This window comes from Prunus mume, linkage group LG1 (genome assembly GCF_029339155.1).
Source record: "Prunus mume cultivar Tortuosa linkage group LG1, ASM2933915v1, whole genome shotgun sequence".
Taxonomy (NCBI): Eukaryota; Viridiplantae; Streptophyta; class Magnoliopsida; order Rosales; family Rosaceae; genus Prunus; species Prunus mume.
The window spans coordinates 9715810-9732899 of NC_142698.1; the positions used below are offsets into that span (position 1 = coordinate 9715810).

The 17090-nt window shown below is 36.4% G+C and overlaps 1 protein-coding gene across 1 annotated transcript; it reads left to right on the top strand.

The window, feature by feature from the left end:
- The first annotated feature begins 9017 nt into the window (after nt 1-9017).
- On the top strand, nt 9018-12317 carry LOC103343405 (disease resistance protein RPM1-like). Its single transcript, XM_089050393.1, has 2 exons — nt 9018-11870; nt 12037-12317. The coding sequence occupies exons 1-2, from the start codon at nt 9169-9171 to the stop codon at nt 12053-12055; spliced, it is 2721 nt and encodes a 906-aa protein (XP_088906519.1). The 5' UTR covers nt 9018-9168; the 3' UTR covers nt 12056-12317.
- The last annotated feature ends 4773 nt before the right edge of the window (nt 12318-17090 follow it).

The window sequence follows — 17090 nt, forward strand, 5'->3', positions numbered from 1 at the left end:
GTGGTTTATTTATTGCGTCGTTTTAAACCACTAACCACGTCGTTCTTTTTTTACCGTCGTGATAAATTGGTTATAACGTCTGCTTTATTTCAGTTCGTCGTGTGAAATTGTATAATACGTCGTTTGTTTATAAATAACCGTCGTTTGTTTTATATATTTAGGTGCTTATATGATCGTTTGAGAGATGCAAATATGTGCAGCATGGTTGGCTTTATCGACCCTGCTCAAGTTAGTGCCAACGCTGGGTCACTAACTGACAGATCACGAATTGTAGCTAGTCGACTTCAGAAAATAGATGGTGAACAAATTTTCATGATGCCTTACAATCCAGGGTTAGTCTCCTTAAAAGGATTTTGTTTGTATGATTTTCACTAACTTACCACTTATAAAACTGTTTAACTAATTTTGTGTCGTTTGAAACATCTAACCACGTCGGTTCTTTATTTATTGAGTCGTTTGAAACAACTAACCACGTCGGTAGTTAATTACCGTCGTGATAAATTTATAATGACGTCGATGGCTACGTTATTACGTCGTGTGAAACTATATAATACGTCGGTTTTTATAAATAACCGTCGTTTGTTTTCTTGTGCTGACTTTTTATATTAACAGTCGTTTTTTATTTTAATTTTGTGCAGCCGTCATTGGGTCTTGCTGATTGTGAGAGCAAAGAGGGAAACCGTCTATTTTCTGGATCCTCTGCCTGGAAATCGTGTGGTTGATGAGGAGGGCAAAACATCGTGAACAGTGCTTTAAAAATTTATAATTCCCGATAGGCAGACCAGGCCGTAAAGCACCAATTTGGAAAACTCGCCAGGCACACCAAAGCAACCTAGCAAAGTGTCGAATGCGGGTATTATGTGATGCGCTTCATGAGGGACATCATCATGGATCCTTCCTTGGAGTTTGAGAAGAAGGTAAGAAGAAAATTTTCAGAAACATTTTATGTGGTTTTTTGTATTATCAACGACGGTCCTTTAAAATTACCGTCGTTGAATCGATAGACTACGTCGGTTATGAAAAAAAGCGTCGTCTGTGACTAAATTTCTTTTTATTTTGTAAAGCTTAATAATCATTGTTTATGGATTGCAGTTTGCCAAGGGAAAAGAGCAAGTGCCATACCCCCAAGCAGCCATTGATGAAGTCCGGAATGAATGGGCAGAGTTTGTTTGCCTTCATATGGAATAGAGGATTTTTGGAACACTTGATATTTTTATATGTACAAATTTTGTCTATAATATACATCCTTTTTTTCCCTGAAAATTTGTTGAGGTTTTCATAACATAAAAGAAAAAACAAATTGCGTAACCGACGTGTAATAACTTTCCAATGACATAATTATGTAAAAAACCGACGTAAAATGATATTTAGATGTGATATGCCGTTTGTACGTACATGAGACGTCGTTTAGTGAAACATCCGCCATGGTTTCTCTTTTAAACGACGTCCTTTTTACAATTGAGTCGTTTATTATTATTTACAACGTCGTGGTTTGTTGTTGATAAAATAATATTTTATTATTTTTAATTCAAAATATTCAAAATAAATCCATAAAATTCAACTTCAACTCCTATGAAGTCATTGATATATTTTCTTTCCCCTTAACCCCAAAAAAATGCAGTTTGAGTAATAAAAGTTTAAAATGACCAACCAAAATAAAATTGTTTTGATGAGTCATAACATCACTTATATAGTTTGATGGTTTAGGGTTTAGGGTTTGGGGTTTAGGGTTGTTATTTATTAGGGTTTAGGGTTAAAGTATAATTTTTGGGGTTTAGGGTTTATGTTTGTTATATATTAGGCTGTAAAACCATAAACAATTTTATAAAATTAAATTTTACAAATATATAATTTATGCTTTTAAAGTTTAGGGTATTACTTTTAACGACGGTGATTGAGTCGTGGAATATTGAGTTTACGTCGAATAGTGAAAAATCCGTCATGGTTTCTCTTTTAAACGACGTTTTTTTTACACGTGAGTCGTTTATTATAATTTACAACGTCATTAGTTATTTAACCCCGACGTGGTTTGTTGTTGATATAATAATATTTTATTATTTTTAATTCAAAATATTGAAAATAAATTTAAAATAAATCCAAAAAATTCAACTTCAACTCCTATGAAGTCATTGATATATTTTCTTCCCCCTAAACCCCAAAAAAATGCAATTTGGGTAATAAAAGTTTAAAATGACCAACCAAAATAAATTTTTTTTGATGAGTCATAACATCACTTATATAGTTTGATGGTTTAGGGTTTAGGATTTGGGGTTTAGGGTTGTTATTTATTAGGGTTTAGGGTTAAAGTATAATTTTTGGGGTTTAGGGTTTATGTTTGTTATATATTAGGCTGTAAAACCATAAACAATTTTATAAAATTAAATTTTACAAATATATAATTTATGGTTTTAAAGTTTAGGGTATTACTTTTAACGACGGTGATTGAGTCGTGGAATATTGAGTTTACGTCGGATAGTGAAAAATCCGCCATGGTTTTTCTTTTAAACGACGTTTTTTTTACACGTGAGTCGTTTATTATAATTTACAACGTCGTTAGTTACTTAACCCCGACGTGGTTTGTTGTTCATATAAGAATATTTTATTATCTTTAATTCAAAATTTTAAAAATAAATTTAAAATAAATCCAAAAAATTCAACTTCAACTCCTATGAAGTCATTGATATATTTTCTTCCCCCTAAACCCCAAAAAAATGCAGTTTGAGTAATAAAAGTTTAAAATGACCAACCAAAATAAAATTGTTTTGATGAGTCATAACATCACTTATATAGTTTGATGGTTTAGGGTTTAGGGTTGTTATTTATTAGGGTTTAGGGTTAAAGTATAATTTTTGGGGTTTAGGATTTATGTTTGTTATATATTAGGCTGTAAAACCATAAACAATTTTATAAAATTAAATTTTATAAATATATAATTGATGGTTTTAAAGTTTAGGGTATTACTTTTAACGACGGTGATTGAGTCGTGGAATATTGAGTTTACGTCGGATAGTGAAAAATCCGCCATGGTTTCTCTTTTAAACGACGTTTTGTTTACACGTGAGTCGTTTATTATTATTTACAACATCGTTAATTACTTAACCCCGACGTGGTTTTTCATAGTTTTGACGACTTCTGTTTGATTTTGTGTCGTACATAGTTTTACCACGACGTCTTTAATGTAATAAGCGTCATGTTTAATGTGAAATTTTAACGACGTTTGTTTTTTCGGTCGATGTTTTAAAGAGCGCGCTTTCTAAAAATATTCGCGAGACCTAAAATTTTCAGATTTGGCTCTTAGTTTTATACTTCTAACCCTGAACCCTAAAATTTTCAGATTTCGCGCAACATAACATTTCGCTCTCTCACTTCATCTCTAATTCAAAGTTGGGCTCTCCAGGCTGTGTAAAATCCAATTTGGTCATAATCTGTGAGCTCTGCCAACCTGTAAGTACAAACCCTCTCTTCCCCTTGTAAATTCATTGAATGATATTACGTTGTTTTGTTAAAGGGTTTTAGATATATGTTTTGCGATATTTTAATAATGTTGTTGGAGGTATGGGTTCATGGATTTTCTGTTTAATGTTTTCTTGATCACTCTCTGTTATGTTGAATAGGGAATGGATTTCATTTGGTCGGATCTTTTAATCACTCTCTGTTATGTTGAATTGGGAATGGATTTATTGTTTTCATGCTTAGTATATGTTGGTTTCATGTATATGTTTGTTTCATGCTTGGTTTCATGTATATGTTGGTTTCATGCTTGGTTTCATGTATATGTTGTGTTCTTAATAGGGTTTTGGGATCTTGAAAATAAACTGGATATCGACGCGTTTTCAGGCATACGACGACGGTTTTTACTTTAAACCGTCGTTTGTATTACTTATACACGACGGTGTTATTTAACTACCGTCGTGGTTATAATTAGACGACGTTTGTTGAAAATCCGTCGTCTATATATGTCAAATACGTCTGTTTTTGTTTAAAAACCGTCGTCTCTGTTGTATATTACTTGCTATTAGACTTTATATAATCTGCTATAGTGATGGTCATTGCTTGTCTTTTCACTTTATTATATATAATAGGGTATAATGTCGGAGATGGATAAGTCATGGATGCACTCGGATAGAAGATCGAAGGCATATCCGTTGTCCATGTGTTAAATGTGTTAATTTGAAATTGTTTGGGGTTGGAATTATAAGGGATCACTTATACTTTAATCGAGTTGACCAAAGCTATAAGAATTGGACATTTCACGGAGAACCTTGGGAAGCAACTACTAATGCTAGTAGAAATGTTGAAGAAGATGATGACCATAGTAGGTACAGTTTTGTGTCTGAAGAAATAGAGATGGATGATAATGATTTTGGTGATTTTGGATTTGATCCTTACGAGTTTGCCAATGTGATTGGGGATGGAGATCAACCATTGTACCCTGGTTGTAGAAAGTACACGAAGTTATCGGCATTAGTGAAGTTGTATAATTTGAAGGCAAAACATGGGATGATTGATGTCTGTTTTACAGAATTATTGATACTTTAAGGCGATTTGCTTCCAGAAGGAAATACAATACCGGCCTCTATGTATGAGGCAAAAAAGACTTTGTGTGCATTGGGGCTGAGTTATGAGAAAATGCACGCATGCCCCAATGATTGCATCTTGTATAGGAAGGAGTATGAGGATTTAACTCATTGTCCTACTTGTGGTATCTCAAGGTGGAAGGAAGGCAAAGATTCAATCTTGAAAGAGGGTGTGCCAACGAAAGTGGTGTGGTATTTTCCTCCAATTTCAAGGTTTAAAAGGATGTTTCGATCACATAAGACCGCTAAGAGTTTGACTTGGCATGCTGCTAGAAAATCAATTGACGGTTATATGTCTCATCCGGCGGATTCCCCGTCTTGGAAACTTCTTGATGATAAATGGCCCGAGTTTGGTAATGAGCCGAGAAACTTGAGATTGGCTCTTTCATCTGATGGATTCAATCCCCACACTCAGAGCTGCATTAATGTGGACAATTAATGATTTCCCCGCCTATGGAAACTTATATGGTTGTGTTGTTAAAGGATATAAAGCTTGTCCAATATGCGGCAATGATACACCTAGTCACAGGTTGAAAAATGGCCACAAAATTTGTTACATTGGGCATAGAAAATGGTTACCAATCAATCATCCATATAGGAGGCAACGTGCAGCTTTTAATGGGAAACCTGAATATGGCACGCCTCCGAGCCATTAACCAAGAAGAAGTGCTGCATATGGTTGAAGATGGTGACAGAGTTTGTTGGAAGAAGAAATCAATATTCTTTGATCTCGAGTATTGGAAATACCTTCCTGTGAGGCATTTCCTAGATGTTATGCACATTGAGAAGAATGTTTGCGATAGTATCATTGGTACATTGCTGGAGATCCCTGGAAAAAATAAAGATGGGATTGCTGCTCGATTAGATTTATTGAACATGGGGGTCAAAACTGATTTGCAACCCGAGTATGGAGAAAGACGTACTCGTTTGCCTCCCGGGCCTTGGAATTTGTCAAGAGCAGAGAAGAGAGAGGTTTGCAATTCTTTCTATGGTATGAAGGTCCCTGAAGGTTATTCTTCAAATATAAAAAATCTTGTATCTTTACAAGATTCAAGACTTCTTGGCCTTAAATCACATGATTGTCATACCTTAATGCAACAATTGCTCCCTGTGGCAATTCGTTCTGTTTTGGAGAAGCCTGCAAGGTATGCAATAACTCGTTTGTGCTTCTTCTTCAATGCTATATGTGCAAAGACTGTTGATGTTTCCAAGTTAGATAAGTTGGAAGAAGATGTAGTAGTTACTTTGTGTTTGCTTGAGAAGTACTTTCCCCCTTCATTCTTTGATATCATAGTTCATCTAGTAGTACATCTTGTCAGAGAAGTTCGTCTATGTGGGCCAGTATATTTTAGATGGATGTATCCGTTTGAAAGATATATGAAAGTGCTAAAGGGGTATGTTCAGAATCGTACTCGTCCTCGAAGGTTGCATTGCTGAGCGGTATATAGTGAAGAAGTGTAGAGTTTTGTACCGAGCATTTATCTGATGTTAGTACAGTTGGAGTGCCTTCAAGCCAAAAGATGGGAGTTTCAAAGCCATTATCAGGTTGCACAGTGAGCGTAGTTGATCGGGACCTGTTGAACCAAGCATATCTATATGTCTTGGAGAATACGGAGGAAGTCCTACCTTATATCGAGTACGTATGAGTTTTATTCTTTAAGTTTCCATTTTAAATTATTTCCTATGTTTATCTTATATGTTTGGGACCGTAATACTTGAATTTTGTGTGTCATGTAGGCAACATATGATCCACATCAAGACCGCTTATCCAAAATTTAGAAAGAGAACAAAGTGGCTGCAGGATAAGCACAATAACACTTTCATTCAATGGCTACGCTTCAAGGTATATGTTATTGAATAACATATTGGACTTTTAATTTTCTTCTTTCTATGTTAGATTGAATTAAGTTATGATTAATTTGCAGGTTCAAAGTGAACTTAATGAGGAAGACAATCATGGCGTATCAGAAAATTTAAGGTGGCTAGCAGCTGGTCCAAACATGGCAGTGCCATTATATAGGAGCTATCTTATTAAAGGTATTAAATTCAACATCAAGGCACAAGATGATGTGCGGACAACTCAAAATAGTGGAGTTTATTTACTTGCACATACTATGCAAGTTGCTAGTGCCAAGGATAAAAACCCAATTATCTCAAATATGGGTTTCTATGGTGTCATTCAAGAAATTTGGGACATTGACTACCAAAAGTTTACAATCCCAGTCTTTAGGTGTGATTGGATTGATAATACTTCTGTTCTTGTAGTGGACGAACTTGGATTTACCCTTGTAGATTTGAGTAAAATTGGACATAGGAATGACCAATTTGTTTTGGCTTCTCAAGTCAAACAAGTATTTTTTGTTGACGACCCGATGCATCGTGGTTGGTCGGTAGTGTTATCAATGCCTAATAGAGAATATAATGATGTTATTGGTGATGATGTCTTAGGCGATGTGAGAATTGAGTGTGAGCCATTTACTAGAGGGATGCCAAATGTTGACACATTTGATGAAGTGATGGTTGAGTTAGGAAGTCAAAATATTCGAGATGGGTGTGAAGATATATGGGTTGAATGATGCTTTATGTAATTGGCAGTGTATGACATTAATTTTGTAATATATTGTAATGTGATTTCTTCACTTTCATTATACAGGTTTTGGCCACAAAACAATCAGTACAAAAATTACTGGTTCCAGATTACAAACACGACGGTTTTGATAAAAATGTGAAAAACAAACGTCTGTTCTAATAAATAATGACGTTTTGGAGCATTCAACGACTGCAATATATTTACCGACGTCTTAAAGCAATGTAACAATGAAGAACCACGACGCTATTGTGAAACAGTTATCCAGGATAACACGTCGGACAAGCATAAAGAACCGTCATGTAATTCAAAATAACACGACTCCAATCCCATAATACCGACGTCTAAAAGACGAGAACTTTAACCTGAACGTTACAAAAGACGACGTCGTCATGAATTTACTACGTCGTCTGTTCTTTCATAAAAAAAGTGGAAAAGGATGAATTCACGACGGTATTTGAAGTCCATTAAATTTGTCGACGTTAAGATATATGAATTAAACGACGTTAATTTTTTTAATGAAGACGTATAAATTATTAAACACGACGGTCTTTTTCATGGTAATGACGTTGTATATAGACGACAACGTCGTCCTTATAAATTACTGTGTCGTAATTAATGACCCCATCATTTTTTCCACGTCGTTTATTTTCAAAATATGACGTATAAATTCTGTAATACGGCTCTCATTTATTTAGAACCGACGTTGTTTATTCATTTCAATGTCGTCTCTGTAAATACATGCGTCGTAAGTAATGACCCTGGCATCTATTTCCACGTCATAATTCATAGAAAAATCGAAGTGAAAATTTTATTTTATGACGGTTGTTGGAAATGTTGTGACGTAGTAGGTGTCAATAACGTCGTCTATTATGATTGTAAAGACGTCATATTTATATTTGTCGTTAAATATTTATTTAACGGCGTTAAGTTTTAGTTCTCGTCGTTGTATGTTTATCTTGCGGCCATGTTCTGTTAATATATGTCATATGTTTTCTTTTTAACGACGTTTTTTTGTTGGAGTTGGTCGTCTATTCTCATCCTCGATTGTTTTTTATGTCTTTTTGCAGTACAAAAACGTTGGTTTTAATTTGTTGATGACGTTTTTTGTTTTAACAACGACGGTTATTCACCGTCGTGGTTTTGTTATGGAAAAGATGTCGGTGGATTCAACGACCATTTGAAAACAGAATACACGACGGTGAATTCTCGTCGTGTTTTTCCTTTTTTGTAGTAGTGGAGGCTCTAAATTCTTCAACGGGAAGAGAAGTTTCTTTTATGAAGTTGAAAGCATTGCTTAAGATGTAATTGAGAGCTTGTGAATATGGTATTTTGTATAGGATGTTGAGGGATTAAGTGGGTAATTGGTAGATTTTGGGCTCTGGACAGCTATTGCCAAGCTCCATGGATAAGTTGGTGTACTGCTTTTGAATTCTTTAGGACCCTAAAAAGAACAATTTCCAGCAATTTATGGGTTCATTGTATTGTAGCTATTAATTAATTCGTTTATTTGGTAAAATATATAGTTTCATCTCTGAGTTTTTTTTTTTTTTTTTTGGTGGACATTTCTGAGTTCTTTGGATTCCTATTCAATTGGGTATAATTGTATCTTTGTGGAATTTGACATTTTTTTTGTGTGCCCGAAATCAGGTTTAATTGTGAACATCCAATTAAAAACCAATTAATAATGAGGGAACAGCGTGCATATGTTAGCTGTTAATTTGTTTTTTCTTTTGTTGGCATTACCTGTTTAACCAATATTATATGTGGAGTAATCGATTCGGGTAACTTAATTATATGCTAGAAAGTTGACTTACCCATCACAGCACATGGACTACACATCCTCACAATCTCTCTCTCTCTCTCTCTCTCTCTCTCTCTCTAGTGCGTCAGAGCCCAACCATGGCAGAATGCTTTTTCGAAAATGCATATACCATTCATTGCTCCCCAGATTCAATTTCAGATATCTTCTTTTGATTAAGGTTATACCAAAATAAGGCCATTATGGCGTCTGCTGCAACAGACCTCTTCCTTGGCAAATTTGTTGCCATTCTAGAGAGTGAAGCAGCCTCCATAGCGGGTGTTCATGATCAAGTTGATGAGATTAAGCAGGAGCTTGTATTCATGAAATCCTTCTTAGAGGATGCTGACGGCGGAGAGCAGGCACACACACAAGTAGAGAAAGCGTGGGTCGCAAGCGTTCGAGACTTGGCCAATGATGTTGAAAACACCATTGATGAGTTCATGTATCACGTGTACGAGCAACGAAATGGCAGACGATTTGCCAGGTGGATCCACAAAACCATTCACTTTCCAAAGCACCTTTGGTATAAGCGTCGAATAGCCAACAAGTTACAGAAAATCACAATGGCGATTAGAGCTATTCCAGAGAGAAATCAGAGATATCGTGGTGCTGCAGCTGTAGAAGTAAAAAGTACTTCTGAGGATATTCGAAGATGGGTGCAGAACCAAGCGGAGTCTTCTCTTTATCATCAGGAGGATGAACTTGTCGGGATTGAAGGCGATAAGAACATGTTACTGCGATGGCTGATGGATGAAGCGAAGCACCAAACTGTTGTGTCCGTGGTAGGGATGGGAGGATCAGGGAAGACAACTTTAGTTGCAAGGACCTTCAAAGATGACATTGTGAAGAGACATTTCGAATGCTATGCGTGGATTACTGTTTCCCAGTCTTATGTGATTGAAGGCTTACTTAGAAGATTGATCAAAGAATTCCACAAAGAAAAGAAGGAAGAGGTCCCTGCAGACATGAATGCCATGAGTTATAACGAATTGCTGGAGATTTTGGTGAACTACTTGGAGACTAAAAGGTACCTAGTTGTGTTGGATGACGTGTGGGATGTCCACCTTTGGGAGAAATTAAGGTTTTCATTTCCAGATAAACAACTTGGAAGTCGAGTCATGCTTACAACTCGAAGAGAAGACATAGCATCCTCTTCTTTTGGAGTTGAAAGCCATGTTCACAAGATTCAACCGTTGGAAAGGGGTGATGCGTGGGAGCTATTCAGCATGAAAGCATTCTCAAGTTATCAGAACAAATCTTGTTCACCTGAACTTCTGCCTTTAGCTCGGGAACTTGTGGAAAAGTGTGAAGGCCTACCACTAGCGATCGTTGCCTTAAGTGGTCTCATGTCTTCTAAGAAGTCACTTACAGAATGGAGCACAGTCTACAACAGCTTAAATTGGCATCTAACAAACAATTCTTTGTTAGAACCTATGAAGATGCGCATCTTGTTGTTTAGTTTTAATGATTTGCCATACCGACTGAAGCAATGCTTTCTATATTGTTCCCTTTTCCCTGAAGATTATGTGATCATAAATAATAGGCTCATTAGATTGTGGATCGCTGAAGGATTTGTTGAACATGTCGAAGGGCTCACGCCAGAAGAAGTTGCAAATAGCTATCTTATGGAACTCATTTTTCGTAACATGCTACAGCAAAGGTTTCGAGGATCCCTCCCATCATGTAAGATGCATGATCTTTTGCGGGAGATTGCTCTGTCTATAGCAAAAAAAGAAAAGTTTGGCGATGTACATGAGGGGAGTGAAACAGTAGAAGAAACTGGGGCACTCCGTTTGTCAATTCAAACAACTAATGAAGAAATTGGAGCAGGCATAGGTATGTCACGACTCCGTTCATTTCTCGTCTTTGCCACTGTCGTATCCTCGTTCTCTTTCTCAAATAAATTACCTTTTGACCTTAAATTGTTGAAGGTTCTAGATTTGGAGGATGTCCCAATAGATAATCTGCCAGACAGAGTAACATGCTTATTCAATTTAAAATATTTAAGTTTGTTGGGAACTCTAATTAAGGAGCTTCCAGAATCCATTGGACAGCTCCGCAACCTTCAGACCTTGAACATCATGGAGACAAAAATAGAGGCCCTTCCAAGAGGGATTTCCAAGTTGCTAAACTTACGCCATTTACTTGTGGGCAGGTTCATTTCCAGAAAGATGATTGGGGTAAGAATACCATCAAGTATTGGTAAGATGAAGAAATTGCAATCTTTGGCGTATATTGAATCAGAAGGACGCGTTATTAGACTTATTGGAAGTATGACCCAGCTTACGTTCCTTGGCATTACAAATGTGAAAGAAAGAGACGAGGAGGACCTATGTGCCTTAATTCAAGAGATGAAGGTCCTTTCCCGCTTGTTTTTATTTGCAGCCGATGGAGAGGAATTTCTTCGAGTCGACGCATTGTCTTCACCGCCTCCCTACCTTGATATACTTTACTTGAGCGGCAAACTGGAAAAGGTACCACATTGGTTTTGTTCACTCCACTCTCTCACATATTTGGATCTGCGTGAGTCCAGACTTGAAGAAGATTTACTACCTCATATTGAAGCATTGCCCTCTCTACATACTCTTTGGCTTGTGAATGCCTCTGTTAGGAAAGAGTTATGTTTCAACAGAGGCTTTGTGAAGCTTCGGCAATTGCGGTTTCTGAGTCTCGCATTATTAAATAAGATAACTATAGAAAAAGGGGCGATGCCGAATCTCGAGTTCTTAGGCATTCGTAGGTGCTTGACATTAGAAACATTGCCACAGGGTATTGAGCACCTTACTAAACTACAAGGATACAGATTTGATAATGTTTCAGAGAAGTTTAGAGAGTCCATAAAAGAAGGAGGTGTGGATCATGCAAGGATGCAACTCGTCGACGAGAGATGTGAGAAATATGCGTAAGTATCTTTTATCCTTTCATTGACTTTCCTAAACTTAATGATTTGGAATATTGCACTAGTGTTCAAGAAATTGCTCTCATTCACATCTCTGTTAATGGATGTAAAGCCATATAGATTGTTTGTTAATTACAATATTGCTTTTGTCTTTTTATATATTTTGCAGAGACAAGTCCTGGGATTGAAGATTTTACCCATGAGTTTAGGGGTGGGAAGAACTTTTCGTCTTGTTTTGACCCCAAGACTGATCTAGATTGGCTTCTTATTTGCTCTTTTTGAAAATCAAATGTCTTTTTGTGTGTTTTAATTTGCATGTAATAAAATTCGAGTTTGCATCTGTCATTTCAGCAATTGGCAGATGTATCTCGATGATAAGCTTTTAAGATTTGGACCATGGATTCTTTTATATTCTCTTCTATGTTAATTGTGTTTGTATTTTCAGGTTTTTTCTTTGGGGTCAGATTTTGAACTTTCAGATTGGCTAAATATAAAATACAGAATCTTAATTGCTTTCCATGAGAAGTTCTATAACACAGGAATGTCAATGGAGAGGTATCTCAAGTCAATTATGCATTGTTATGTGAATGGTTTATTTTGTTGGTCCTCTCTTAGAAATTGTTTTCAGTGGACAACATATATAAATTGTAGCTTCCTTTATGGTTTGTCCGTAAATAATGTGGTTTAGCTAGGTTCAGTAATTCATGGGTTAGCAAAGTAAAAAAAAAAGAGCTCTAGGAAACCTTATTTGGAGTAACATACAAAAGATTGTGTAACCATTAATATTATATAGATATAATAATAAAAAATTCAAAAATAAATATAACATACAAAATCCAAAAAAAGAATACTGTCTGGCTTTCTTGTTTTACTTTCTTTCTTTTTTCCTTCTTGTCTGGCTATTCCTTATAATTATGTACATGTATGTTGTTATTTAGAGAGAGAGGGAGGGAGAGAAAGGCAAAGTGTACAAACTAGAATAATTGATATCTCTCTAGCAATCCAAGCCTTGAGTGTTGGTCATTTAAGCTGCTTATATCTTGCTCTCTGGCTCTGGCCTTTTACTAAATCAGGCTCTTTCCTTTTTGTGTAACTTCAGAAACAGAGAAGATGATCTTCTAAGAATTAAGTAGGATTTTCAAAACCAATTTTTCAATTTGATCCCTGCGCTACATAAAATATAAAATATAAATAAATAAACGTCAATTTTTGTGTGTGGTTTTCTAATTATAATATAGTAATTACTCCTTTCATGATAACCGCTCTTCTAAGATATACGAATTCCTGTCAGTTTTATTTGGCTGCTTATGTGTAAGAGCATCTCATGTTCATATAAAATATTGGTTAACCTAGGGTACGCGTTACACCTACCTATTAAAAGACAAGAATCGTGATGATAGGATAGGAACAATGAGTTGAACAAATACCCCAATATATAATGACTATCAGGAGAATTAGGTAACGTGGTTAGCTGGTTAGCTAATATGATTAGAAAATATGTTTTATCTAATCGCTTCTTATAAGGTTTTTCTGTGTAGGGAAGGTTGGAATTTTTTTTTTTTTTTTTCCAAAGTCGAAAGATAACTTTATTAAAAGTGGATGAAAACGTGAATTGAATTGTTAGACGTTGATTTCTCTTCTTTAGACAATTGATAAATTTGGTCGTAGTGCCTTTTTGGAAAGCTTGTGGATAACTTGATTTACTACAAAAACACCTGCTCCATCATTAATCTTAAATCATTACATATAGAGTGCTGATGGAGTTCTTGTAGAGGCTGGGTAGGTTTTTTTAAAATATTTTATTTTTATAAAGACATCTTTTTAATTATTTCATTTGTAAATATGTACTATTATAGTTTTTAAATTTATTTAAATAGGGTGTATTAGGGGTATTTTTGGTAGTTAAATAGGGTGTACTTAGTTAATTTTATATTTTGATTTAAATATTATGGTGTACTTAGATCATAGGATGTACTTTAATTTTAGGGTTTGTTTAGCAACACTTTTTATCTAATCGCTTCTTATAAGGTTTTTCTTTGTGGGAAGATTGGATTGTTAGATGTTGATTCCTCTTCTATAGAGTAGTTTAAATTATCGTCCAGTAAATTTAGACTACAGAAAATTAGGTTTTTTTTTTTTTTTCTATAACTGTACTCAATTTCCTTGCTTTCAGTCCATCACATTATTTTGTTGTGGGTCAAATCCCTAAACAAATTTCAAAACTTGATTGGCCAGATTTTATGGGAACTTCAAAATACCTCCTATTTTTTGTGATTTATTTGTCAACAGAGTTTTGTGGAATTCAATGCCAATTGGTCTTTGACTTAATATAAGGTTTTGAATTTTCCAATACCTAAAATTGAATACAAAATAATCTACATATTATCACCACTAAGGATTCTTAGGTATTTTGGGTTCTATTGTGGTTGTTTTAGGGCTTCTCCAGTTTTCTTTACTCATTCTTTGTACCGTCTCTCTCACTTTTCTCTGATTGTCTCTCTCGGTTCTTCTTGGTGTATTGGGTACGACATTTTTTTTTTTGTTGCTCTTTTGTTCTCCGTGGGGGTAGATGTGTCGACTTCCTTTATGGGTTCCCAAGGAGGCAGTCGCTGGTGAGGGATCTCCATCTTAATAATATGGAAGTGATCACCGCCTCTTCTGCTCAAGGGAATGACAAGTATGTGGCACCAAACGGGAATTAGAAGAGATTGAAAACTAGTGTTAGGCATCTGATTGTTAGTGGCATGGCTTTTTCTGGTAAGTGTAGTTTTTGTATCAAGGATTTTGTTGACAAGGTGAAGGAGACCAGCCTCGAGGGGTCTCCAAGGTCTCCTTAATAATTTTATTGTGGAACGTTCTTGGGCTTAGCAACCGATGAACATTCCTACTATGAAGATCTTTTTTCGGAAATTTCTTCAGGCTAAGAGGCCAATCTTGATCTCCCTTTCTTGTCAACTAGGGTTCTGGATCAAGAAAACTAGAGGTGGCGGTTGGTGTTTGGCTGGATCTGTTATGATGCTCATAATGCGTTTTGACATTGTACGAAGAACTATGTTGCTATCTTTAGATCATAGGAGGCTTTCTTTGATAGTACATGTGTAGTGATGGATGTGTTTCAATGGTTTTTCGGTTGGGTGATTGGCTGGTAGGGATGGCAACGGGTAAGGTAGGGGCCAGGTATGACAATACCATCCCCATCCCCGCTCTCCATCCCCGCCCTTGTCCCCAACCCATCCCCATTTATTAGGTTTCGAGGAATCCCGTCTCCGTCCCCATCGGGGACTATCCTATACTAGCCCCCAATCCTAGATTTTTTTTTAAAAAAATATTTTTTTTTGCATAAAAATTATTTATCATACATTTAAAAATTAAGTTTCATATTAAATTATCATTCAACACATCCAAATTAACTAGAAAGTTCTACTCAACTATTCAAAATCACATCAATTCAATTTGACAAAACAAATTGTAGGGGTATTTTTGTTCTAGCAGCCTAACGAATGGGCTTGGGCTGCCATAAGAAGAAAAAGAAACAAAATTCCCCAAGTGTCTGAGTTCGAAACCAAACTCCCAAAAGAGTTTTTGAAAAATCGGATGAGACTTTAGAAAAACACTCTTAGGTTCTTTTCACCAATAGCCAAATAAACATGATAAATCGATTAATGGCTTAGCTTGAGGAGCTTGTGGCATGAGAGCGCTTTCACAAGTTTAGCAATTTGAGAGAGAGAGAGAAGCCTAAATTTCTTGCAGAGAACAATGGTTTGAAGTGGGCAGAGGAGGATTAGAACGATTTCTTCCTCAAGGGAGGAAGAAAACGAACAAAGAAGAGGATTGGGTGGCTTCAGTAAATTTTCAGTTGCTTGACAATGCTTGGTCAGGCCCTGAATGGGTTGGTTTTCTGGGTAGCTGAGGCCCTCTTTTATAGCCACAAAGAACCCTAATTTCGTCTTAACTTTTCCTTCCCCTTTTTCATTGTTTCTTCCTACTTCATCTAATTTGGTGAAATCCTCCTATCCAAGGTGCATGGGTAAGGAACCCTTTGTGGTTCCAAGGGTTCCACGTAGCTGGACCTCCCCATGAGAGTGAGGCTGCTTTCCCTCTTGGTTTTCAAAATGAAGCTTGTAATGGAAAAGAAAATGGGTAGAGCTTTTGCCCGATGGGTATTCATCCTACCCTTCATAGATTTCCTTCGGTCTCTACCATAGCTCCTTTGTTGGCCGTTCTTGGAGTTCTAACAGAGGTGGAACTTGGTGCTAGATTTTTATAAGTTGGGCTGGGCTTTTCCCAAAGCTATGGGTCAGTGATATTCTACTCTTCAGCAATTGGTCAGCTTGTTTTCGTCAAGCTGCTTGTTGCGTTTTTAACAAACTATTTGGGCATTCTAATTAACACAGGATTTTCTAAGCAAACCACTATATTCTTCCTAAGGCATTGGGTCATATTCTCTCTCTCATGTTAGCGCATGTGTTTGGGGCCAAGAAATGGGCTTGAATTTTGGTACTCCCAAGTGGCCCAAAATTCTCATTCCTTGATCCCTTAAATGGGCCTTGTGAACGCTTGTACCCATCCACACCACAACCTTCTCAGCAAGCCCGGGGTAATTTTGTGGCTTGGGCCCACTTAAGCTTGTGGCATAGCTTGGTGTTAGAATAATGGCTCTTCTTGCATGACACCTATGCTTGTGCTTGAGTTTTAATATTCCGTAATAGGCTATAATTGGGCGAAGTAACACCTAATGAGTATGTGAGCGTGATTTTTGTAAAGTTGGCATGTTCTTGGCCCTTTATGCACGTGCTTGCTTGGCAGGATGCGTGGCCAGTAGCTTGTATTGGTGCCTCCTACAAATTCCCTTTTGTCTCGATTGCACCTCTTTTGCGTTTAATTATCTGTGTTGGGCCAATAATTAATTTGGGCTTAGCCCCTTGGATTTTTGGGCCTCAACACAAATATATATGATCTTCATCATGATCATCTTACAAATTTTGGGGGATACGGCTAAGGGGGAAAGCATAAATATGTAAACATAAATTTTCATCTTACAAATTTTCATTAGTTGCAACTTGCACATAGAAACATAATATATAATACATGTATATACATTTATGTTTGTTGTTTGTGAAGGGTAGGCTGTGGGGCAATACAGCTAGAGAGAGCTCCTTTGGCAGCGGTAAACACCATTCAAACTGGTGGGGCTGGTGCTCAAATCACCATTGGCAATTCAAG

Coding starts and splice junctions, on each gene's coding strand:
- LOC103343405 (XM_089050393.1), top strand. CDS start 9,169: ATGGCGTCTGCTGCAACAGACCTCTTCCTTGGCAAATTTGTTGCCATT.